At 53.5% G+C, this 26,016-nt stretch overlaps 1 protein-coding gene across 19 annotated transcripts in view; it reads right to left on the reverse strand.

The window, feature by feature from the left end:
* The window catches only part of NCOR2 (nuclear receptor corepressor 2), a 254,224-nt gene that overhangs the window by 98,655 nt on the left and 129,553 nt on the right, over positions 1-26,016 (reverse strand). For 18 of the 19 annotated variants that reach the window (XM_063351296.1, XM_063351293.1, XM_063351289.1 and 15 more), the window contains exons 6-8: positions 25,761-25,874; positions 13,167-13,223; positions 7,541-7,593 (exon numbers count right to left, since the gene is read on the reverse strand). In XM_063351296.1, coding sequence (XP_063207366.1) covers positions 7,541-7,593; positions 13,167-13,223; positions 25,761-25,874 — 224 coding nt within the window. Of the gene's footprint in view, positions 1-7,540; positions 7,594-13,166; positions 13,224-13,522; positions 13,613-25,760; positions 25,875-26,016 lie in introns of those variants that run through there. The other variant, XM_063351298.1, reaches the window with a different exon arrangement.

Raw genomic sequence — 26,016 nt, forward strand, 5'->3', positions numbered from 1 at the left:
ATACATTTCTAACACCTCCCTCTGAAGGCAGCTCTTCTCCAAGGTGAGGACACCACGTCCCGTTACCTCCTCTGTGACAAAAAGCTATCCCAGCCCTTAGGTCACCAGAGAAGCTTCTTCTGCACCTTCTGCACCTTCAAACAACATCTGTCTGTAGTCTGGGGTGGCAGAGGCTCTCAGGAGCAGTGGGTCCCCTGATTTAAGGGCCAGGTATCAACTGGATGAGTGTAGCAAGAACCTCAGTACCAGGCACCAGCTTGAAACGGGGCATGACCCAGGTGGGGAACCTGGGGCAGGGCAGCCCCACCACTGCCCAGCACTTCTCCCCAAGCACCACCAGGAAGAAACAGGTATCACACAAGGTAAACCAAACTCAAAACTTGACGTGCAATTGTCACCTGCCACGAGCACAGGAAGCAGGGTTCAAATATTATCTATAATTTCGGGTGTGATTCTGCAAGAGCTTTTCAACCTTGCGTAACTCACCCTCATCCCACAGCCCCGCTGACCAGTTATGGTGAGCCCCACACCTGAGCATGGTTCTCAGAGCCAACCTGCGAGCCACCAAGTGAAACACAACTCCCGCTCCCAGCAAAGCACAGGGAGCCCTGTGGGAACGGCCACTTCCACCTTAACCGTCTTGGCGCAAGGTTGTTTTTGTTTTCTGGCTTTCACAATGGAGCCAGTCAAGGAGCGAACCGGTAACTCCGACTTTTGAGTGACTTGGCTCAGGTCCATGTGAATGACTTGGCTACGATCCTTCCGGAGGCTGTGATCTTAAAAGGATGTGCGCGCACGCATGCGCGTCAGTGCTGGTGTGTACACATGTGTGGACACTGCCAAAGCCCTGGGATAAGGCTCCCAAGGATACAAAGAGCCGATGCACCGCAGCACACCTGGCCGAGCCTGCCCGCAGAGACCTTCAGCCGGTGCAAGACGAGATGAAAGGAAGTTTGCTATTTGATCAAAACTAATCAGGGGTATTTAATTACACAGGAACGTCTTTCATCAAACAGCCAGTGCAAACAAAGTAGGGATCAAGTCTGCGAAAACCGATGGGAAGGAGGCAGCGAGCAGCTGGCAAAGCCATTGTACAGCCAGATTGATCGTGCAGGCGAGGGTCGGAAACGGAGGAGCCTCCTGGCAGCTCCAGCCAAACAAAGCTCTGCCAGTGAGACTGGAGATCTGCAAACCACGGGACCCGAGGAGCACAGCAAGAACGCTCCAAGGTGAAACCAGACAAGAGGCAACGGAGAGCGTACAGAAATGGTCGTGTCCCCCGGGGTTCATCTGCTCCTATGCATCGCTGGTGCCAGGACCGCAGTCACTGATTCCCTAGCCCTCTGGCTGCAAGACCCCTGTGGAGAGGGCAGGGAGCAGGTCATCCTCTTCATGGGTCACTGCACTCATTCATTTCCTTGCTCTAAAATGGCCGGAGCACACAGCTCCAGCTGGTAATACACCAGAACCTATTAACCCCCAGGCAGGGCACGTTCCTGGAAAGCCAGCTGCTTGGAGCAGTTTCCTTGCAATATTCAGAAATGCTTTCTGGGGAGGAAAATCCCAGCAGATCTTTAGTTCATTCACCCCAGAGTCCTTGAGCACTGGGATGGACTAAACCCCAAGCACCGTTTGTGCCTCCAAGAACGGCGTGGCAGAGACTCCTAACTCCGGATGTACAGTCGGGCAGGCTGCGTTCGTACCCAAAAACAACACTCAAGAGAAGGAACCCATTTGGATGGAGGTCTCCCAACTTCCCAAATCATGTCCTCTTGCAGGTCCGAAATGCATTCAGCTTTGGAGGTCCAAAGTCATCACTGTAATTCATGAAAAAGTTTGTGCTGTTAATTCAGCTGGTGTTCACACGCTGAGAGCAGTGAGACAGTTGTGCTCCAAAGAGGAGATGCCTTGGCAAACACGGGCGCCTTGTTATCAGAGCCTGCCCTGGCCAGACCCCCAGCACAGCCTGTCCAGGTCCATGTGGTGCCATCTCCTTGTGAAGATGTTCAAGTGACTCCTTTGGGCAGCGGTTACATCCACAACCTTAACATAAGAGATGGGAAATTTATGCCCATCCCCTTTAGCACCTACGAGTTTAGGACCAAAACGAGCCAAGTGGAAGTGCAGAAGCACTTCTGGCCATCGCTCAGGTACACGTCCTACGCCTTCGCCTTCCTTTGAAGCCCAAGCCGACATTGCAAGCCCAAGCGTTGCAAGATAGTCCACTCAAAACCAGTAGTACCTGCCTTGGCACTGGCAAGAGAAAGAAGCAGAAGGTTGCGGCGCGTGTCTCCATCATTTAGTAATTCATCACAAGGTAATACTGCTGCCCTAGTGCGTGCCAATAGAGAATAAAAGAGATGAGAAACCTTGAATGGGATGAACGGGGAGCTGCTAGGTGAATTTCTAATGAGGAAAATGTCTACAAGCGCTAATAAAAAGACCTGAAAGAGAATGCATTAGTAATGACAGGGTTTGGAAGAGCATTTATGTTACATGTCAGGCTTCGACTGTGAATTTAGAGGCAATCCAATGCTACTAAAACCCCTAAACAGCCAGTAATGAAAAGATGACTTAAATTTTCCAAAGTGACAAGTGATTTGGAAAGCTGTAGTTAGTAGATTTTTCAGAAGAAAGCTGTTCTGCTCTTTTGGGAGAAAGGGGAGAGGCGTGTTGAAAAGAAAAAGATATTCAGAAGCCCCTAAACCTCTCTGAAAATCCAGACCTCAGATTTTGATTCTGTAGAGGCAACGTTTCCCCCCTCCCCTGCCAAAAAAGCGCTATCAGCAACCCAGATGTGCAAATATTAGCAGTAGACACAGCTTTGCTGCTGCTGGATCTGCAGAAACACGCAAGAACAGCAGAATGACACCAAGCTCTTCACCTGTTTTAACCGTACACTCAGACCCTGCTTCTCCGACACCTCTGCACGCATCCCGAGGGGACGCAGCCCGGTTTCACCCCAGCATTTCTACATTTCAGCATAAGAACAAGGAGAAGCTCTTGAAGGGAAGGTTTACAGCAAACTCTGTAACCGGCATCTTGCACGTACTTACCCTGAGCTTTTCAGTTTTCCCTCTGTGTGCTTTTTCAAGGCTCAGAAGCTCACATTTTGCTTTCAAAGACAAATCCCACAGACTATGATTTCAAGATGACTGCTTCGGGAAGGGGGGAGGAGAGTCCTACCAGGCTGTTTTTCATGGCTGACCGAGCAGGAATCTCCTGCCGTAGAGACGAAGGCCCCCTCGGAGAATACCTCTCCAGGTAGACAGTGGGTAATTGATCCTGCTCATGTGAACAACATCTTGTCATTTTTCAAACACGTCGAGGAAAGAAGGTTAATATCCTTGGTGCCAGGAGTCTAGAGAATACGCAAAATCACTACCACGGCAGGGTAGGGAAAGCAGCTCTCATCCTTGTACATCCAGCTGGCAAAACACCGAAATTAGAGACCCAGGCCAGATTGCACTGGTGCTTAACTGGTGCACAAGCAGGCGTCCTCTGCATTTGTTGCTGTATTTCAGCAAAATCTAAAAAAAGCCACCAAACTAACGAGTCTTTGCGGCCCCCTCAACTGATGCAGAATCATTCCAGTGGCCTCCCATTGTGCTTGCTGCGGCGCGTCTTGGAGGAACCTGTCAGTCCATTGCAAAGTCAAAGAATTCCCACCTTGAAAGACAGCAAGGGCCAAGCCAGCCATGGGGGCAAAGCTCAGCCCATCCCTATCAAAACGAGGGCTCGTTAAACGCCGGCTCACTCTCTTCTCTCTTGATGAGAGAGCGGCAGAGCCCTTCCCTCCAACAAAGGCGGTATTTCAAACAGAAAGGACACAGTCCCATCAAAGGTAGGTCAAGTCTTTGGCGCAAACCACTCAACGGTGCCTTAGATCAGGCGGCAGATGCGGCATACAAAATTAACCGTGTTTGCTCGAAGCCCGCGCTCGCAGGTGAACCAAAGGGACCCAAGCAGACGGGTAACAGAGCACAGCGAGGCAGCTAAATAGGACTTAAAAGCTTTTGAAGCTGCAAACACTGGAATGAACTGGGGCATGAAATTAATTTTAACCGTACTGAATAGGAGACAGGCCATAAAACTCCATGAAAATAAGAGACCGGTAACATTTTAGTAAGAGTAGAAATTCTCCCCTTAACTCCCCAGTCAGCTCTATTAGCATAAGTGACTCATCCCAGCTGAAAAGCAAAGCAAACAAGCAGGAAGAATTAAACTAGTGTTGCAAGGCGGAGAGGATCGCTGTAGAGAAATCGAGGAATCCTGGCTTTGTGATATTCAAATGACTTCCCACTGACACTTGCAAACATTCAACTGAGAAAAAAAAAAATCCACCCTAGAAACGCTATTAAAAAAAAAAAAAGAAAGAAAAAAGGCATTTGTGAATAGTAACAGCCTGGCCATCCTCCTGTGCCCAGGTAGGAGGCTTCAAACCAGCTTCACGTGGGAGCAGTTGCTATTTAGTACCACAGAACCAGTATGCAGCGAGGTTTTGGGGGCAGAAACACAACTTAGATAATTTCCCAGCAACACGCCAGAAGACTTTTTCATCCTGGCTACATCTACGGAGGGGGAAGTTGTTCAGAAGAATCTGCACCCAGTTACACCTCGGCAAAATATAACCTGCGGTGTCCTGGCAGTTGTCCTTCTGGTGCTCTAACGCATCTGGCTGACGTCTCCCAGCACCCCGAGGATTTGCGGCATCTCCTACCGAAACAGCCACCTCCAGGCTACGGAGCAGATGCTGCTCTTCTAAAGCAGAAAGGCATAAACGTATTAAGAACAAGGAAAGAACAAAAAATACCTCCAAATGCAGCTCGTGGAGAAGCTGTAGGTAGAATTTGAACATCCAAACATGATGTGGTCAAAATGAAGAAGTTTAATACCCTTTCCTCTTGGTTAAAGGACCCTGAATCATTTGCTTAGAATTGCTGAAATCTGATTTTGCATCTGCCTCCCAAGCATCCAAATGCCCTTTAACGTGCAACAGGGACGCAAGAGACGGGAGAACAGGACACAGCGATGTCTCTGCACATCCACCAACAACTAGCAAAGCGCAATTCAGACCCCAGGACCTCCCAAACAGGCCCACGGTCAAAAGCAGCAAACATCTGGAGCCCAGATCGCTCAAGGGCCTTTTGCTGACCTAGATCTGTGAATGCGCTCGGCTGCCATCAACAACCAGCTGAAGGCAGCTAATTGCGAGGTTTCTGGAAGGAGGAGACGGAGGCTTTTCATTAAAACGCGTGGTTTCCTTCCCGTATTTTTGCAGCATTAATCACAGCAAACATTAACCCCAAGCCTGCCTGCTCTAACCTCTCTGGTCTATCACCGCCACCGCTACAGCCGCACAAGAGAGTTGGGATAACCCTACGGATGCTGACAACGGCAGGGATGGAGAGAAGCACCTGCTCTGACGGCACGGGAAGCTGCTTTGACGGGGCTTCACGTCTCATTACCGCGTTCGCTCCTGACCTGCGCAGTCAGTTCCCTCTCGTTTGCACCTGTCTTTCAGGCAGCAACCAAGGACAGGAAATCGTTTAAATCACAGGAAAACGTGATCACAAACCCACAAATATTGGCAGGGGAATGGAGAGTGGGTGAAGTACCTGGATCGACTTTTAACCTGTTCTTTCAAAGACAAAACTAGCGATCAGCTTGAAATTGGCACCTGCAGTGCCCGACTTGTGATGGCCATGGAGCCCTTCAAGTGAAGAAGGGGGTGGGGGGACCCCGAGAGACAGTGACTAACACACGCCAGGGGAGAGTCACAACCAGCAACGTGGAGACCACATCCTTGGGCCTGCACTTGATGCTGTACAAGGTGGTTTATCAGCTGTCAACCCCCTGAACTGACAGCAAAATGGACTTCCGAAAGCAGGGGGGCTGCAAGGCCACACGGAGCACCGACCCTCTGCCAGGCATCGTCGCCTCTCCCGAGAGTAAAATCGTCACCTACTTCCTTAGTCCTGCGTTGAATCGGTGAACTGGATGGGGTGGCTCTGGTTTTGTTTGCTTTTTCTGCATCTTCGCAGCTAGAAAAGCACACCTGAGCCGTGCGGGCTGGGGGAGGCGGCCAGCGCGGAGGACACTTGTCTACCTGGTCCAAAGAGCTGCCATTGCAGACAGAGTCTCCACCGAGTGATGGGCCCAGGGCAAAGCACAAGCCTGTCAAAATCCTGGGGGGTCTTTGCCCAAGGCTTGTAGCAATGCCTGCCAAGCTCGAACCACCACGGGTAAATGCATCGCCAACACGAGGCACAAAGGAAATGTCTGGAAGCAAAAAGCCATGGGGATTTCTCAGCTGCAGGAAAAGCCGTCGTTTCCCACTGACTCCTCCATCTGTTTGCCCTCCCCGCCTACCCCCAGGAGACGATGCTCCCCTGCCCCAGAGGAGCACAGCACAGCAGCACCTTGGGTTTATTCCCAGCACCCAGGCCAATGCCGAGTACCCGAACACGACCCTCGGACTCAGGGTGCCAGCACCCAGCGCGGGCAGCGAGGCTGCTCGGGGACCCCGAGGACTCCGAGGTTTGAAGGTTTTACAGCGAGTGCATTGCCTGGATGTCACAGGAAGCCTTGGGTGGAGCAGGAACCGAGCAGGGACGGGCAGCGGGGTCATGTCACCAAACCCTCCTCCTCCCCGCAGCCCCTGGAGACACACAGCACCCAAACACCGCCAGCGCCTTCCAGGCAGCACAACAGCAGAAGTACGTTAACTCTTTCCCTATAATCCCCCTGGCATCAATTAACATACCGCTGAAAAGCAAAAGATTATTAACTTTTGTTAATAGATTATTAAAGATGATTATCGCCAGCTGACCGAGCCCGTACCAAAATAGACACGCTGCAGGCAGCTCAGAGCAATCATCGGTTCATTCAAGGCAGATAAAAGTTTCAGATCTGGTTTGACTATTTAAATTTCCAACAATAATCACAATTATCGCTATTCTCGTTATCTGCTATATTTCTTATACATTCAGGAAGTCACTGTGGTTATTAAATGCAGGTTGATGATTAAATCGTGTATTGAGGTGATAAGTCAAATTAGATGATTGCTAAGTCTCGGTAAGTATCTTTGAAATAACCAGTTGTTATTAGACATTCAAGAGGTGCTTCATGAAAATCTAATTGTAATTGCAACTTTTCATTTTACCTCATCTTTCCCGCATGCAAACACACACACGCGCGCGCACTGGCAGCTGATTTGGTACTTCAGTATGCATGAGACACAGAAGAAAGCGCCCAAGGGGAGCGTGTTCTGGGAAAACTGGGAGACTGACCAGGGCCCGCATCCACGCCCCCCAGAAAAATCAAACGGCACCTTCAGCATCCGTCTGAAGCTACGGCTCCCAACTGCTGGGCTGGTTTGTGCTTCAGGCACCCGGAGCAGCGAAACACCAGCTCTAAAAGGATGCTCGCTATTCCTTGGCAGCCTTCATCGGGGTCTGGGAGCGAGCTCGCATCCCTCCCGCTCCAGCCTAATGCCCAACCTGACATTTAAAATAGCCTTTTATTGCCACATACTTACATTTTAATGTTTTCATGGTATTGCCTGGTGTCTGAAGGCTGGTTGTATAATGGCTGAAATAAATAAGAAAAATGAAGGCATAAATGGTACAGTCTGACATTTAGAAACTTAAACCCATCAGCAGCGCTGCCGCCTCGGTACGGGCTCCCGTCTCCCCGAGCTGTGCCAGCCCAGGCACCCCGCGCCCCCCAGCCCGCCCATCGCCCCCCATTCCCGCTCCCCGGCCGTACTGGAGGATGCTGGCTCCCGGCGGCGCCGCTGGAGTCACGGTGCATCCCGGCTCAGCCCGTGGGAGGGCAGGCAGCGCTGGAGCAAGCTGGCTCAGAACGAGCACTTTGCGACATAATCCACATAAACACGGCAGAGCCGAGTACGTGGTTGTTATTCACTGATTGAAAAACGCAGTGCGCTTTGGAACATATGACACGGGGGAGGCGAGGGGAAAGGGGGGCTTGGGGAGCGGGAAGAGATGGGCTGTGTGCTGCAAATTGTTATGTCTACGCGACAAAAGCCTGCCGGAGCTCTCACAGGGAGCCGAGCGCAGGCAACTGCAGGCAGGACAAGTCTTCAACCCCGTGGTTTCCAGCAATGCCAGGGGTGGGTTGGCCCCTGGGCACGTCACCGCAGTCCCCTAGCACTCAGGTGTAGAGTGATGCTCTTGTCCATCCCTCAGGAGGGGCACTGGGCTCTGGTAGGACAAGTGTTTTGCCCAGGGCTGCCCTTTGGAGAGCCCAAGAACTGTGGCTGTCTCCAACACCAGATGCGAGCACCCACCACAGGGCTGCTCTGCCCCCGGCACCCGCAGTGGGGATGTGTCAGGGCCCTCCACAGGGAGTCAGGAGAGCTGGATCCATCCCTGGTCACCTTCAGACAGTCACTGCCCCCACTACCTCCCCCTTCCCATCCGCAGGGTGATGTATGCTTGGGGAACCTACCATGACAAAGGGTCCCACCTCTGGAAGGAAAAGATGCCACAGAAACCACGCTCAATCCCACCCATTGTGATTAACAGCTCAGGCCGTGCTGCAGGAGCTGCCACCAGTTATGTCTGCGTAAGCAAGCTGCAGGGTGCTCAGGATCAAGCCCTTCAATGCTCTTCTAGTTACCAGCTAAGCTGGTGTGACCATGACCAAGACTGTGCTGATTAGCAGGCTTGATTAAGCCTGCCACGGCCCAACCACCATCAGCAACTGGCCGTCTAATGAGTGCAGCTCCTCTCTAACCCCAGAAACATCACCGAAGTTTTCCAGCAGTTCATCCACAAACTTCCACCAAAGCAGCTGTGAGCAATCTCACATCTATGGCCAAACACTGGCAGGAGGACATGTGATGGCTGAAGGTCCTGGTTGAAGGCAGCATCCTGGCCATGGCTACACACAAATCAGCTCATCTTCCTACTGTGGTCATACAGCTGACGCTACACTCTGAGTCCACTCAATTTCATCTCAGATTAAACACAGGAAAAGAGCAAAACATGTGCTGAACATCTGTTCAACAGGTGAGCAGCACTGGAGAGGACAGAACTTGCAAACACAGGTGGCTCCCTTTCTCCTCCAGTTTGGAGAAGGTGTTATTCTCACCTCCTCCACGGTATTTCCCCATCACCATCACAGGTGCTTGGCACAGGAGCTTGTTTTTCCACAGCGCCAGCCTGTCTCTACTGCCCCGTAAAAAACAGATACTGCCTCACCTCTTCCCTGCCACACACCAGGACCCCCACAGCGATTTGCGCAGAAAGGAGACCAGGTGTAGCTCTCCCCACTCCCTGCAGCCCATCACCACTGCATCTTGGCACCAGCAGGTCATCAGCTTCTTTTTCTAGCTGCCCTTGGACGCCTGACTCTTCATTGGGAAAGCACAAGTAATCCCACGTGGACGAGGAGCGCAGAGGAGCCCAGGCAGAGGCATGCGGTGAGATGCACCACCGCGTCCCAGGAGGGCTGCAGGGCTGCCGGCAGCGCTCGGGCACCTGTTACCCTGCGAGGGGACAGCGGGCTGCAAGGCGGCACCCGGCCACCCCGTGCTGGCAGTGCCAGGGCAGGCAAGAAAGAACAAGCAGGTCCCCCAGAAGGAGACATGTTCTCAGTAGGGTCCCTTCCCCAGGGATATTTCTATCACAAATCCTCTCAGATCTGCTGGTCCAACTCCAGGCTCAGAGCTGGCTGCGCACTTCACGCTTGGAAAGCTCCGAGGAACACAGACATCCGTCTCATCACGTAGCTCGAGAGAGGCAGGTCTGCACCACGGAGAGAAGAAATCAAGCCGTGGCTCTGGAGCATCACGTCCGCAGTCACCCTGGGAAGGCTCGACCGGGCTGCCTTGACCAGCGACTGCCTCTTGGAAGAGGACTGCAGGAACTGGAAATGTTGATAAATAAAAGTGCCTCTCTCTCCCCTTTGTGCTCATAAAAATCAAAGCAAATAAGCTCTCCTCCTGGGAGAAGGCAGTGCGGTAAACGTTTTGGTTTGCACCTGGGTTAGAAGATGCTCACGTGCATGTGGACATCACGGATGATGCTACTCAGCTCACCAAAGGCTGCTGATTCTTTTCCACTGCTACTTATCTATGATATAAACAGCTCCTTAAATTCTTAGTTAGCAAACCTAAGTGTTAACAGACAAGCACTGAAACACGTCACTTCAAAAGAAATGCCCAAACATTCAGAAATAAGAAACTCTGGGACCCAAACCCAAGATCCACATGACACCAGCATCTCAAATTTCTATCTGCACAAGAGATTTCTATCTGCACAACAGCTTTGGCACTGTACCTCAGCCCACGCAGTGGAGCAAGCCCTGGAGATGATTCCTACCTACCCCACAGAGAACAGATCCTCACGGCCTAAATCGTTAAAGAAACTGTATTCTCAACGGGGCAGGGACTGAGAAACAGCATCTTCCTTCAGAGCCATCGGCAGCCGGCACAGAACCACGACTTTCTCAATGAGCAGGCAGAAGCTGACAGGTCAGGTGGGTAAGGTGAGATGTTCAAAACATCCACACTGTTTCTTCAGGGTAAGGGACATGTAATGCATTTCTCTGGGGGATGACATTTAAGGAAAACATAATACCAGTGTGTTCTGCATCGTCTGGGGCTGATGCGGGCTGCAGGGACACCCAAAACCCCAGCAGACAGGATGGAGAGGCACCAGCAAGGAGAAACGGACAAAGGGATTTGGGGACAATTCTGCATGTTTAAAACCCCAAAAGCACAAAACCGAGGATCCTCCAAAGAGGATCAGACATGAACGACACCCCTAAGATAGAAAGTGCAGGGTCAGACCTTGTAAGGTCAAAGCAGCAAGAAACCAGGAACCAGCAACAAACACTTGCTGCTTCCTTGAGATGTACAACCCGAGGACATCAGTTTCAGCAAAAAGATTGGAAGCCCAAAAGCTCAGAGGGAGACGATTAAAAGACAAAGCCAAGAATAAGAGTTTCCTACCAGAGCTGGGCTATTTCCCAGCAGCTTCCAACTTGATGGGAAACCCATGACACAGACCCAAAACTTCTGGGTAAATCCCTATTTATGCTATACTGGATCGCTCTCAAAACCCCTCCTTCCAGCTAACGCTCCAGGCAGCCTCAACAAGCCCATCGATGTGCTCAGGCGATAGGATTTCTTCCTTCGCTCAAACACAACCCCCTGAGAACAACCTGCCGCCAGCAGGACAGAAGGCAGAGCCCCGCCATGGCTCCTCTGCCCTGTTTAATGCCAGCACAAGCCGGGGACGCAGCCTCCGTCCCTGTCTCGCCAGCAGCACCCAAGACCTCGTACCGCCTCACAGCTGCTCTTTGCCAACGGCGCGGTAACCTCCAGCCTCTCTCTGCCATGGCAAACTGATTTCCACGGTGACCTCTCGCCTCACACCATCAGCCCTGCTGCTGAGTTGATGTGCGTCTGTCACCGTCGCCATTGCAAATGCAATAACCAGAGCCCTCTGAACAGCCAAAATCAAAACGTCAGCAGCCTGAGCAGAGCCAACAGCAATCCAAGACCCTGCATTTGGGGTGACGGCCACCTCCGCTCCTCGCAGAGGTTTTGCGCAGGGTGAGCACCAGGCTGCCCCAGCCTCCCCGCAAGAGACCCCTGGGCTGCGGCAGCTCCAGGGCTGGTGCTTGTCACGTGCGACGCAGTGGAGCAGGCTTGCACATCGGGCAGAACCTGCAAAGCTGCTCTCCTTCCTGGAGCTGCTTCCTTTCCAACTCAGAAGATGATGTGACTATTCATCTGGTCTCTCAGAGGCCGTTGGCAGGTCCTGGGTGCTGTTTTGCCCGACACGGCGTGGGGGCTGGGCCATAGGAAGCATCTCTCCGTGCAGAGAGATGAGAGTCTGTGAGACGCACGCAGAGCCCAGCTGGGGTGTTGCAGGATTTTCTCAGCAGGGGTTTCCCCTGCCCTCCGAGGAGTAAGGCAGGGCGGCAGAGGAAAGGCCTGCACTGAGCTCTGCTGCAGCTCCGCTGTGCAGTCTCAGCACCCAGGGACAAAGCATCGACAAACTAAAAAAAGGAAAAAAAGGAGGAGCGAAAAAAAAAAAAGGGGGGGAGGAGGAAAGGAAACGCGACATCTTTGGGATGAGGAAGCACCAACCCCAGGCACTGCCAATCTTCAGAGCAGAAAGAGAGCAAAGGGTTTGACCCTGGTGACTCAAAGGAAAAATAATGAGCGCTACCTCCCCAAACAAGGAAGCAGGCTCCGACACGTAGCAGTGAGCACTAATTCCCTTGTGACCTCTCCCTTACGCACCCGGGGAAGATAGTGATTAGCACCACCTCCACAAGGCATGTACAAATTACAGCTGCTGAGGCCTGTGAGCTGCCTGCTCCCACCTGGCAGGAACGGCGCCTTCTGTTGCACCCCGTGGCTGGTGCAAAGCGAGAGACGCTCCACCAGACCATGTCCAGCCCGCTCTGATCCTTCCAGCAGCACGGCTGCAGATACAACCTTTCTCAGCGCTCTTCTCCAGGACTCAGCCCCTCAGGGGATGCTTTCAGCCACCCCTCCAGCAATCCATCGCTGGATTTTGCTGGGTGAGGGGCCAGCTCCAAACTGACCATTTATTATCAGTTGTTCTCAGCTTCCCTGTGCACAAGGGACACAGCAAGAGGATGTGTGCAAGTCCCGATACCTGCAGGTCGTTGCAGCTGCGACCCGGCTGTGCTTACACCCTCCTGCGTTCACAGCAGGGTGGGACGGAGGAGAGCCGTCCCAGCACCCATCCCTCCTGTGGGGCTGGCTGGCCAGGCAGCAGCCCCGGCGCTGCGGCCGCCATCGGCAGATGAAGCCATCAGCATCCCGAGCAGGGGCAGACTCTGCCGGAGCCCCTTCCACCACCCAGCTGCGCTGCAGCGCGTGAGGAAGGAGCCCAAGGGTTAAGGCTCCCCGAAGAGGGCTCTGTGTGTGTGTGTGTCTGTCTGCCTGTGTTTCAGTACTCGTCTCAGCCACTTTGCTTCCTGCCTTGGTCCCGTGCCAGCGAGAGGTCCGGGCCAGCAGCACGCTTCCTCTGCTTCCTCCTGACGGCTCAGACACACACACGGGGTGCCCCGCTTGCTGCCCAGCGACCTCCCCAGCGACCTCCCCAAATCTGGCCCGGCTCCTGCTCCCCACAGCAACAGGTAACACTCACCAGCTCCACCTGGGGACCCAGTCCTTCCAGGATCCGGTGGGCAGCCTCTGCCTTCTTCTGCAGGGAAGAAAGGGGAGAGGGAGAAGAAAAGTTATTTCTGCCATTATTTACGGTCATAGCCCTCTGCTCCAGCCCTTCCCCCTGTGCCAAAACCCCTTCCCAAACCTCCACGGAGCCACCACAAATCCCACCTTTCCCTGAAAATGGGTGGAAAGGTTCAGCTCAGCCTCTGGACCTGCAGGAAAGCCCCACCGGCACAGAAGTATCACGACTTTAAGGCATTTGAGCTCTGCCCGGGAAGCGACCCGAATCCCTGACCCCTCTGGGTGCCAGGCAGGGGGGGTCACACCCCTTACCTCCACGCGGCCGCCGGGCGAGAAGGAGGGCGGGCGAGCCGGCACGCAGGCAGAGATGCCCTTTCTAGGATTCATCGCTTCACGAGCATGTGATCGTTAGATTTGAGCTGCCCTTGGCTCCTCGTCTTGCTCTCGCTTCCCTCCCCTCCCCGCCGCAGAGGAGCCCTTCTCTGCCCCCTCCCGCCCCCGGCCAAGCTACCTAGTTGCTTATTAGAGAAAAAAATAAACCACCCAGGAACACGTGTCAGGGGCTGCGCGGTGGTTGCTAATTAAACAGGCCTGAGAAAAAGACATGGGTTGGCTGCAGCAGGAGTCTAAATAAAAGATGACATTTTCAGTAAGCAGCACTTCCTCGCAAAGCCAGGCTTTTCAGTGGGGGTTACTGACAGTCCGATAAATCCAGATCGCTGCACGCTGCCGACGGGCCACGGGGCTGAGCTGATAAAGCCAAATACCTGGCAGCAAGCGGGGTGAGGAGACGGATTTTCAGAGGCGTTTGTTCAAAAAAATAGCTAGTTTTAGCTATTTTGGGATAGGGGGAAGAGAGAATCCACAGCTGCCTTAAATAGGGGTGAAGGAGCACTGTGCAGAGCTGAGCTTCCCACCATTTAAACATGAGGGGGGAGGAGGACCGGAGAGACCAAAAGGACACAGATGGATGGATGGAGAGGGAGGAAGGGAAAACCCTTTTTTGAAGCACATTCAACATTTTAACCCAATAAGCACTGGAGACCTGCTGGAGCTGTGGGGTGGGAGCTGAGCCCCAGGGCTGGGGAGCTGGGGAGGGCTGGGCTCTGGGCTCCCTGGCTTTGGCAAACCCCCCGGGTGAAGCCCCCCCTGGGGCAGGGAAGGGATTTCAGCTCTGGGCGTCTGGCTCACACTGTTCTCTACCCCCGGGCACCTCTCACCCTCACACCGGCTCATGACAGGATGAGTTTCCCCGGGTCCCAGCGCAGGGGATGCCTCACCGAAAGCTGGCCCATCGCCCCGCTGCCTTGCCCCCGTGTCCGCCCCCCCACCCCCACACCCCCGGTGGGTTTCCAAAAGCTTCACCTACCCCCCCACCGCCGGCTGATCCTCAGAAGCGCTGATGCAGCTGGTAGGTGTGCAGGTTCCCGGCCGGGGCTTTGCACACCCACACAGTCGGATCTGCCAGCGCGCACTTTTGCAGAGCCGGCCCCGGGAGCAGCTGCATGAGTCACCCTGCCCGCAGCCAGCCTGGGGAAACAGCCCCGCTGCGAAACCCGCGCCAGGTGCCTCACCGCAGCAGGGCCACCAGGAGACGTCTCCAGCTCCTCTGTTTACTGCACGCTCGGGAGGACGCAAAGTTCGCTTGCAATTTAGAAGCAATTTCGAGGATGCTCGGAGAGATGTAATCACGAAGCGTGCCTGCTCTGGCACCGTCCCCACACGTACGCACGATGCACGCAGCAGCCCCGCTCTTAATGCATCCCTGCCCATTCCCCCTGTGCAGCAGACCTCGGGGTTCACAGATGTCACGACGACTGCGTGTACCTCACAGGCAAGGAAACACACACACACACACACACACACACACACACACACAAAACAAGCTGAGCAGCTAGCAATGCTGTGACTGAGCCAAAAACGCAGCTGGAGCCCATCCCAGCGAGCTGCTCTACCCCTCTGGCCTCTCCCGAGTCCCTGCTCCATCCCAGGAGGACCACAAGTGGGGAGGTGCCCCCAGCACCCGGCTCTCTCCGCAGCCCTCAGGGATGCGCAGCCAGGGCAGCCTTGCTCCCGCACTGCCGGCGTGACGCTCGGTGCACACCACGCTTCTGTCCAGTGCCGGCCCGTCAGCGAGATGCCTGCAGGGACCACAGGGAAAGCACGGCTGTCCCGGTGGTGGAGGTGGGTCTTCGGAGAGCAACTGCACCCTGGAAAGAGGCCTGGGAGATGCTGGGAAACAGCTGCAACAGAACGAAGCGCCTGCTCTCGGCCGGGGCTTGGGCTCCAGGGAAAGGAGCCATGTGTTTACACGCGGCAATTACATTTTCCGCACTGCAATAAACTGCTCCCAACTCTTCTCCCACACCAGACTGCTGCCAATGTGAGGGTGCTTTAACACATAAAGAAAGGCGGGACCGGCCTCAGCCGACCCATGGGGGAAACAAAGTGATCCCAAGCACCAGGACCTACCTGCAAAGTGCAGCACTTGCAAAGCTTTAGATCAACGGGGCACAACACACGGCCCAAGCTGTAAGAGACATGTATCTACCCTCCTCATAAAACACCACATCTGCTACAGAGCGTGTCTCTTCCACACAAGATCCCCTCCCATAACAGGGACTTCCCACCGAGTTCACGGAGACAGGAGAGGCCCGGCTAACGCAGCACCCAGCTCTGACATCGCCACGGATGCTCCAGCTGATGACGGGGAAATCAAACCCCAGCAAACACAGCCCGGCCGAGAAACCCAAGAGCTGCACAGCCCAGTCCAGTTCCCCCCAAAGCAACAGACATTTCCACCGCTGCACACCTGACTCCATCAATGGGAAGAAGCCAAGTCTGCCTGGGAACTTGCCCCTTGGAAATATTCATCATGAGATGGAAAACTCCCAGCCAGAGCTTTATATTTTGGTCTCCATGACCTATAAAATCTGCTGTCCTTGGAGAACATAAGCACCATGGCATTCGGAAGTCTTAAACAATTAAAACCAGGGGGGAAGATTTTTTGTTTTGGGGCGGGGGGGATGCATGTCATTAAGACTACTACAAAATACTCTGCATCTGCTGTCCAGACTGTGATTCGGCCAACTGCCCTCCTGCCCGCCACCGCTTGCGGGCGAGTGGGAAGCATCAGCTTACCCAAAACTTACCCAAATTCTTTGTGATGCATACCTGGGACAAAAATCAGCAACCCAATTAATTGCAGGCAGCGTAATTGCGGGTAGAAGGTTGCAGCCCCAGCCCAGGGCAGCCGGTCTCACCAGAGGCCCCATCTCCTGGGCGCTGGCCCCGGCAGCGGCGGATGGCACAGCCAGGGACCGAGGATGCTGCAGGCCCGTGTGTACAATGCGATTAACTTCGAGAAAGAGCTGAGTGTGTTCAGCTGCTGCGTTTGCCATGTTTAGACAACTTAATGAGACAACCCAGAGGCAAATCACCATAGGCAGAACATGTGGCGAATCAAGAAGAATGACATAATTTGTCTTGCATTAACCGACTGTAATATACACATCTCCAGAACGAAAGATCAGGAAGGGAAGCTATTCCGAGCACGTCATATCTTTGTACGTACACAAAGAAATGCCTCTATCTTGAAAGCTGCCCAATTAACACTTGACACCCACTGTAATTGCTGATGCTCCTTCCTGCATTTATCAGATCATAGCAGAACCGTAATGAGCTGTCTGAAAGGCCACGCAGACCGAGGTGAGGGCTGGCGGCAGGATTGGGAAGGACATATTACACCCAGCAGAAGGTTCCCACCACGCTGGGGCTCATCCTGAAGGACAGACAGACACAGGGAGACACGGATTGTGCCTCAGCGAGCCAGAAGCCTGGCTGGGGAATTTAGGCAAACCTTAAACTGGGCAGCTCCCAGTTAAATCCTTCCCTTTCCAAAGGCACAGCGACCTAGGACTTGGTTCCAATACTGATTTCGTTAGGAGTATGTTTAATGACTGATCCCGCAAGAAGGAAACCAGAGGGTTCATCCTACATCTGCTGAATAACCCCACCCGTGCCTGCAATCCCTGTTATTTAACAGAAAGAAACGTATCAGGAAGCAAATCCAGCCATTACTTCTGTTGAGATGCATGAAGATCCCCACCGGTTTTATAGTCCTTCTGCAGCTCCACAGCTAACGACCCCTTTTCCCGATTCCGTACAGAGTCCTGAAATACTGCTACAGCACTGGGAGCAGCGGCGTTCGTGGAGGGACTGAAGCCCTGAGGCTGAATTCTGCTCCCATTTACCATCAGAGTCGTTTTGCTCCGGCAGAGCAGCTCTGGGTTTGGCACGGGCACACCGCGGGCACTCCCGAGGGCAGAGACACTCCTCTGGAGCATGTTTAAGCATGAGTCGGATGGAGAGGTGAAGCCCATCACATACTAGTCCTTCATGTGCATTTTGGAGGGATCGAGGTCTCAAGAAGCGTGGCTGAACCGCCAACACTGACCTGCGTCACTGCGGGGCCCACAGATGCAGAAGGGGACCGGCAGATGTGGCAGGCAGCAGCATCTACCCCCGAAGAACCTCCCTCCCCACGGGCAGGGCCACGGGCAGGCAGACCGGGGCTGGGGAGGCTGCTCTTACCCCATCTCGTGCTCCTCCAACAGGCCCGGAGCTAAAGATATCTTCGCCAACAACAAAAAACCTCCCTGCAGACTACAAAAATCTCCGTTCTCACCTAAGAAGCATTTGGCTTCCAAAGCAAACTTCAGCCCTTTCTTTTTCCTTTGAAGAAACTTAAAATAGGCGCGGGAGGGGGAAGCGGGCAGGAGAGCAACTTCCCGGCCACGGGGGCTCCCGCAGGGACGAGCCGACCCTCGAGGCAGCAGAGCATCCGAAAGCAGAGGAGGGAGAGTCTGGGATTTCGCGTGGGCTCCTCTTGAAGCAAAGTTTAAAAATGGAAGAGAAAGGAAACACAGGAGTTATTTTGAGCAAGCGGATCTGAAATTAGGAGGCGGCATTTTCTTGGACTGACTCCAGCCACGGCTCCATGCAGCACAAAGCTGCTGCAGCTGAACTGTGCTCCAGGGGTTATTTATAGCAGCCCGTAGGCAGCAGCACTGGGGAATGGAAGGGCTTCTATTTGGGACCAGGCATGTCCTGCACGGAGATAAGCAAAGCCCTTCAAGAGGCAGGAGAGCTGCGTACAGGGCGGCACTGGGAAAAATTCCTGTCCTGGCAGCATGACATCCCGGCAACAGGCAGAGCTGCAGGAGTGGCACAGCGAAGAGGCAAGGCTGGAGTTGGACTTTGTTTAAAACAAAATTCAGGAGAAGCGTGGCTGAGGTCAGCAGAAAGCATGGAAACCCTCAGGCGAGACACTCTTCTACACGAAGCAGAAAGCAAACAGTCTGGGGGGATTTAAAGGTGCAACCTCTGTGCCAAGATCTGTTGGGACCAAACAACGACCTGGCAGTGCCGGTTTCACGGGTAAGGTTTTCATTCCTGTGACCACAGGTACTAATTTTTTCCCCTTTAAACCTCAGCATCCTCTCTCCAAGAGCCAAACCACCCCAGCCATTTGCCACAGAGCAGGCGGGATAAGCCCTGGTGCCACGGGAAGGGAAAGCAACGCTCTTCCCTCCCCAGCTCCTGCAGCCAGCAGGGATGGCCACCACCGGTGCTCCCAACACAACCGCGGGACCCCAAGGATGCTTGACCTCCCCTGGGTTCCCTTGAACCCAAACGTCGCTGAACATCAGGGGAGGTCGGTCAGCCTTGGCAATATGTGCCAGGCTCCTCTCACCCGGCCCAGCGGTGATGCTCTCCAGGGGTGCCCATGGGATGCGGGTGCCCTGCACGCTCCCCGCTTCCCCACCTCCCTGTGCCTGCCTGGAGCCACCTCCCCACCGCACCAGCAGCCACAGAGCCCCATCCCCGAGGCTGGGGCCAGCGGATGCATGCAGCGGTGGTTACTATGACTAATCACAACTAGCAAGAAAACTGAGGAAACGGGTCACGTTGGAGCCGTGTGTTAATACCAGCCGCTGTCTATTCTGTGCAGAGCGTGACAAGCCAACTCTTTTTGGTTGCTCGCCGTCTCTGGCTTTGGCTAGTCATTGCCAGCCAGTTTCCGTGGTTGGCTCGCTCGTAACTCCACCCACAGCCAAGGGGTGAGCCCTGCATCAGAGCTGGGTTTCCACTCGCACACAGATCTAGCATCACGCTCTGTTGTCTGCAGGGTTACGGTGCTATTCAAAGGCACATTAATTTTAAAGTAAGGTGCTAATGAGGCTTTGCCATTGCAAAACTGCTGTGAACGTTGCCCTTGCACAGGCGGCTTTTAGAAATCAAAGTCTCGGCACCGGAGCAGTTACAGGAAAGCTCCGGTCACCCATCCCAAAGAGCCAGAGCCCAATAGATTTGGGTTCTTTGCACATCTCATCCATATTTCCAGGATCTAAAAACACAGGACACGGCATTATCTGGTCCAGATTAGTTGTAGACAAAGCCTCTAAACCAATGCACCTCCTGGGAACTCCAGATCCTGAAGCAGACATTAAAAATGGACATCAGGGCCATTAAAAAAAAAAAAACACCACCGACAAAAAAATTCCCTTAAAATCCAAGAAAAAAAAGAAAGGATTCTCAACGACTCCAGCTAAATGTTCCAATTTTTTCTTTTTGGAAATCTTGCTATCACGCAGAAGCGTTGATAGTGTCTAACCTCTGACCTTTCCACTTCTCCTCTGGACCACCTGAAAGCCCATCGCGCGTCACCTAGTCAAGATGAGGCAACCCCAGAACAAACACTATCACAAACAAGAGCAAAACGAACCCGGCCCTTCCAGCAGCCAAATATGAAATGCCCCCACCCCGATGACCACGTAAACTAGAATTTGGAAAAAAAAAACAAACCACCAAAACGCTGCAGATTTAATGCTCGAAAGCAGTTTCACTGATAAGGTCTTATTTACTGCACCAGCTCCGTGCTGACGATGCAGGCCTGATTCTTCCCTTTCTAATGTAAATCAGGAGTTCATAGAAAATCAGAGTTATACAGACACAAAATCCCTGTGGGATCTGAGTCACACTCAGTGCCTTTGAGTAGTTAACGGCTAGATTATACTTTGCAATGCTAAAAGTGTTCATTTATTTATTCTCCTATTTATGGATGGGGCATTAATGCTTTATGAAGGTATTTGAGGAGGGTAAACGGATAGCTGGGAACAGGCTCTGCACAGACACAACAGCAGCAGGGGGTGGAAAAAGTTCAAAACAATCCTTTGAATTCCAATTTTACAGCATAATGCTGAATTTATAGATAGATAGCTGTGGCCTTTTGAAGGAACAGGCACTGAGACAGAAAACGAATTAAAATTTAATCTTATTGATTTCCACCAGCCAATCCCAAGAGCGAGACAGACGCTGCTGCCTGGCTTCCACTGCCTGCGCTGCATCAAACCCAGTTTTTCAGAGGGCTGACAGGGCAGCAGGGATGGGCTCAGGCGGCCGCAAGCCATCGGCACCCACAGCGTGCGGGGGGAGACCGGTCCCAGCCCTCGTCACGCTGGCGGTGGGTCACAGCACACGGCGTCCCCTCCCTGGCACGGCGGCGGAGGGCGAAGTCACGCCGTGTCCTGACGCGACCTCTCCGATAAATGAGCTCAATGTTGTAGAGGAAAGCTGACGTGTGCATGTTTTGCGGGGACAGGTCTGACACAAGGACGGAGGCTGCTTTTTATCCGCTGGTCTCCGAGCAGGAATCCTGCCTGGCTCTGATATACAGCAGAGAGCCCGCCACCACCCGGATCTGGCTTGCGGAGAGCTGGTGATGGGGGCACGCAGGCTCCGCATCATCACGATGGCCGGAGAGAAGGCACGAGCATGCCTGCTTGCACGGTAGCTGATGGAGACTTCGGACATGAAGGGGACTCGCAGGAGAATTCACCCAGCGAAGTCACACGCCGGTGGGCTGCTGGCACGGCCAGGGCTGCCACAGCGCAGCATCCTCTGGGACACGCTGACAAGGAGAGCTCAGCCAGCTCAGCGTCCCAGGAAAGGCGCGCAGAGAAATCTGGAGCAACACCAACGCTGCCCTCCTCCCTGCGCTTAGCAAGGGACCTGCAAATTTCCATTTAAAGCACAAAAACATCTTCAAGCCCAGGTACGCTCAATCAATTTCAGGGGAAGACGGATGCGAGGAATCCCGCGAATGGCCCAGCGGAATAAAGCCACAGCTAAAAATACGCCCAGAGCATCTGCCCTGGTTATGGGGATTTGAGGTGAAGGCAGCTAATTTCTCTCAATAGAGTAACGCATCCCAGAGGCGCAAAGTAAAGCCCGCAAGGAGACTGTGCCACACAGCCACCACCTTAGAGGTGTCAGACCCAGCAGGGATCAGCTTTTCATCCCCCCAGGGGAGACACTGAAGGTCACTCACAGTTTAATTTAGGAGATCCCCAACTCCTGCACCGCCGTCAGCCTCTAGCAGCAACCGAGATGCCCGTCACAACCCAATTTCCCCTTGTACCTCCCCACCACCCTGCCGGCACCCGGCTTCTGGAGTGGGGTGACAAGGACTGGTAAAGGCCCCCCATCCCGCACTCTGGGGCCGAAACGGTCCTCAGAACTCCTCCTTGTACTTTCTGAATGATCTTGGCGATTTTAGCACCCATCACTGTTTTCAAACACCTCTTCAAGGACTAGAAGCACTTTTGAAAATAGGACTCAGATGCTTCTGAAAATGCTACCCACTCTTTATTCTCAGTTTAGGCTATGGATAGTACCAAAAATGTTAACTTCCATTCTCATACATCCTTTCAGAAATGGTACAGTTTGCACTCACAGTTGAAATCCCGGCTTGGAGATGTGCGTGTGTGTTTTTCTGTGTTGTACTGCAAACATTTCCCAAAAGGTACTTTTTCGGGTGCAACTTCACAGCTCATCTTTGGAGACAAGACAAAGTGGCCCCGGTCAGCACATACCCAGGGCAGGAGGCACCTGGATCTCAGCGATCACGAACATCAGCGGCCTCTCTATAAACCAAATCTCTGAAAAACCCTCCCAAACGCAACCACAGCCTCCCAGTCCAGCGTTTCACCGCAGTCCAGAAGAGCTTCTCTCTGTTCTTCCCCAGCAGGAGCTCTACAGTCAACTTTTTTTTTCTGGAAATCAATTACTTGTCCAGCAGAGTGTAGCAAGAGGGGATTACAGGTCACGTTTTCCACAATTATCCTCTCCGACACCAAGGAATTTTTCAAATCATATGCGTTAAATAGGTCACAAGAGGGAAAACCAGCGTGATAGGCCTTTAGCATCAGAAAACCTGAATTCTGAGAAAATCTGATATAGGCCAGCACCAACCTGCATCCCAACCCCTCATCCATACCTGGCGCGGCGGTGAGAAAAATATATAGCCTTCCCTGATGAACCATAAGCTAAAATTAGAAACCATTCACCCCTGCAAAGCCACAGCTATCGCCAAAAGGAAAGTAGGTCACAGAATTGCTGGCTAACTTGATTTTCCGGCGTTTCTAGCTGCTCTGTCCTCACGTAACCTCCTCTCTCCCATGGACCGTTTTTGGCGTCTCCTTTGTTCGGGGTATAACTGCACGCAGTGTGTAACTCCGGTGCAGCCTGGCAGGAGCGGTGGGAACGGGCACCCGCCTGCTCGGCGAAGCACAGACCCGCGGTTCATGAAAAATTAAACCAGAGCCAGGCGACAGCCCCTCCGCGAAGCGCGCTGCCTCCCACCTGCTCTGGCGGCGGCACAAGCGCTGGCTTTCTCTCCCCTTTCACAATATTGCTCTTTAAAGATCATTTCAGGCTTTGCCAGCTCTTCTGGGGTGCTTTGCTCTCCCGCCTCTTCCCGAGGCCTGAATATCCTCTTTTTATTTGCATTTCTCACCGCGCTGCCTCCCCTCAAGCAAGCCGCAACCTGAGCCGTGAGAGTAAATCAGGCTTTTCCTCCCTTTGCATCCAGGATGGAGCCACAGCTCGGCTTTTCCTGCGAGCAGACCTCGAGGCATCCAACTTCACTGCTTTTCCGCAGCACAGAAGAGGCAGAAAAACTTAAAATTTGGCTCTGTGACACCTTTCCTGCTCTTGTTCAATACTTCTCTATCTGGCTCACAGCCTTTTGCTCCTACCAACTCACCTTGCAATTAAGTGCTAAGCTGCAGCAGCGCCATGTCGGACAGACAGATGGGTGCACCCGGATGCTCTGCTGCCGCCAAACCCACCCAAAGCAACCTGACGTCTGACCACCAGCCACTCCTCCACCCATGATCCTAACTCAGGCTGCCCCACGTCCTTTCCTCTTTCAGTTTTCCTCCTCCTGGCCAAGGGGAAACGCAGCCATCACCAAGAGGCATCCCAAATACGTCCAACTGAGGCGAGAGGCTGAAAGCTGAGCCTGGAAATACCCTTTAGAAGGACAATCTGGATCCCACAACAAAGGCGATGCTGTCAGCAAGGCTCAGCACACCCTTCCCCCTGCAGCCCGCAGCTTGGCATCTCCATGTGAGGGTACTTAGAAGGGTCCTTTCATCACCCGGCCTCAGCCATTACCATCGGCCAGCAAGGCTCTGTTGACTCTACGTTGCCTGTGAATAGATCATGTCTTCTTCAGACGAGGAAGTTCCCTCCAGCCTGCTACGGTTTCTATCAAGCAAAAGGGAAGGGTTGTTTGGTTTGAGTCTCCTACCCACAGACAGGCTTGCTTACACACTACCCGCGAGGGGACTTTACAAGAACGGGGGAAGAATCATCATTTACCCATCCCAGGGATCACACAGACACGAACACGGAGCCAGATTTGAAATTACGCAGACACCTGGTGTCAGACGTGACCTTCGCTTGCTGAGCACCCACCTGGAACGAGAGCACCCTATCGCGAAGGTTAATAGCAAAACACTCCTGGTAGCAGCTTGGCTTTGAGGATCAGCGTAACTGGGAATAAAGTCGGGCATGCTGACACATGGATGTCACTGTATGCGACAGCATCCCAGGTACTACAGCTGTGCACTTTCAAGGAGAAATGTAGAACTCCACGCCTGCGCTCTGCACTCTTTGCCACCACCCACGGGACAGGACAGCAACCCCGAGGGACTGTCCTGAGCCGCGGCAGAGGCGCTGAGAGCAGATCGTGTCTGTCATGGAGGAGGTGATGGGAGATTCAGAGAGACAGGAGGAAAAGGGTGACCCTGCTGCTGGGGCGGGCAGAGACAAGAGGTGACAAAGCGTGACAAGGGCCTGGCAGGACACTCCATCCCGAGCCAGGTCCTGCAAAGGGGGACTGCTACGACGCAGGCCTTCGGGGACACAACGGCTGAAGATCACCTTTCCTTCCCTGCCTCAGTGCCACCCTTCCCCTCATAACACGGGCCAGGTACACCAGTGTGTCCAGGGAGGATGGCGCTCAAAGGAATAGGAATAAAAATGTTTGAGACCTCCCTTTTTGAACCTAACCCTTGCACAGGAGGCACAAGCCATCTAGCCCAAGACCCCCGGAGAGGGCCCCTGGTGGTGCCATGGGGAGAACAGCCTTGAGGAACACTCGGCACCTGCCCCTGAAGCCCAGCGTCTGCAAAGCCATCCCCAGCCCGCGCCTGCTAACGCTTCCAACACATCGACCTCAGCCTTCACCCACTCGCACGACAGACCGTGCCAGCATCGGGTTTCCTATTGCTCAGGGAGAGAAGCAGACGAAAAAAGGAAAAACCAGGAAAAATGCACTGCCTGGGAGTGCAGGGTACGTGATTTTTATTTTTTTTTTTTCCCCTTCTTTTTAGGAGCCGGGCACCTGGATTTCTGCAGCTCCCAGTGAAATCGCAGGCCTCGCAATTCAAAATAATTAGCGACTGGTAGTTTTCCTTTTATGCAAAATCATCCTTTTTATCCAACACCTAAATGAAAATGAATATGCTTGATTATCTACCAAAGGGCCCAATTTCCTAGCATCGCTCCAAAGCACACAGCAAAATTCCTGTCTCCTCAGGCTGCTATTGCAGGCAATGGCTGAGTGCAACAAATGAGCGGTCAAGGCAGAGATCCAGAGCCAGGGATGCCAGCGTGACCTTTGCTAATGTTATTTACAGCATCAAATATCCACAAATCCAGCCACGGCTGCATCCGCGTCCTTTCTGCTCCAGCCTAGGGAGCTGAGGGGCAGCCAGGAGAGCTCATAGCTGGCCTGCCAGTATTGGAGCATCACGGATATCCCCCTCCATCCATGCAGCCCACCCCAAAGCCCACCCTTTGAGGCAGCTTTTGACTAGGTTCACTCCCGGGGAAGAGGATGAAACAAGCTATTTAACAGACAGGGCTCTGAAGCATCTCCTGAAAGCTTCAAATCTAAGGCTGATCGCGGGAACCCCCCAGGCAGGTTCTTCAGAAGACATTTGTGCTCAAATCCACACAGCAGAGCGAGCTCCTCACCGTCCCCCCAAGGGGGGTCCATCCATCCACCTCCCACGGCCTCCGCCCCAGGGGTCTCGCACAGGGAAATCCCCCACCTACCCCTTACCAACCTCCCCGTCCCCGGCCAGGGTGACACGGCACGATCGCACGTTTGTACTTCCATCGTTTCCAGACTCACCCTGTTCTCGTCGTAGATGATCTGCACCAAGCTGCGATGTTTGGACTCGATAGGAGGCGGGGAGATGGGTTTTTCAGGCTCTGGTGGTTTGGCTGCTTCTTCCTCCAACTGTTGCTGTGGAAGGAGAGGGGGGAGGAGGAGGGTGAGTCACAGCGAGAAACGCAGCCGTCCCCGTCCACACGAGACTCTCTGCAGTGCCGCCACCGAGGCAGAAACCGCCATGGCAGAAGGCTTCCTGCGAGGGACGGGCAGGCTC

This window comes from Chroicocephalus ridibundus, chromosome 13 (genome assembly GCF_963924245.1).
Source record: "Chroicocephalus ridibundus chromosome 13, bChrRid1.1, whole genome shotgun sequence".
Classification (NCBI taxonomy): domain Eukaryota; kingdom Metazoa; phylum Chordata; class Aves; order Charadriiformes; family Laridae; genus Chroicocephalus; species Chroicocephalus ridibundus.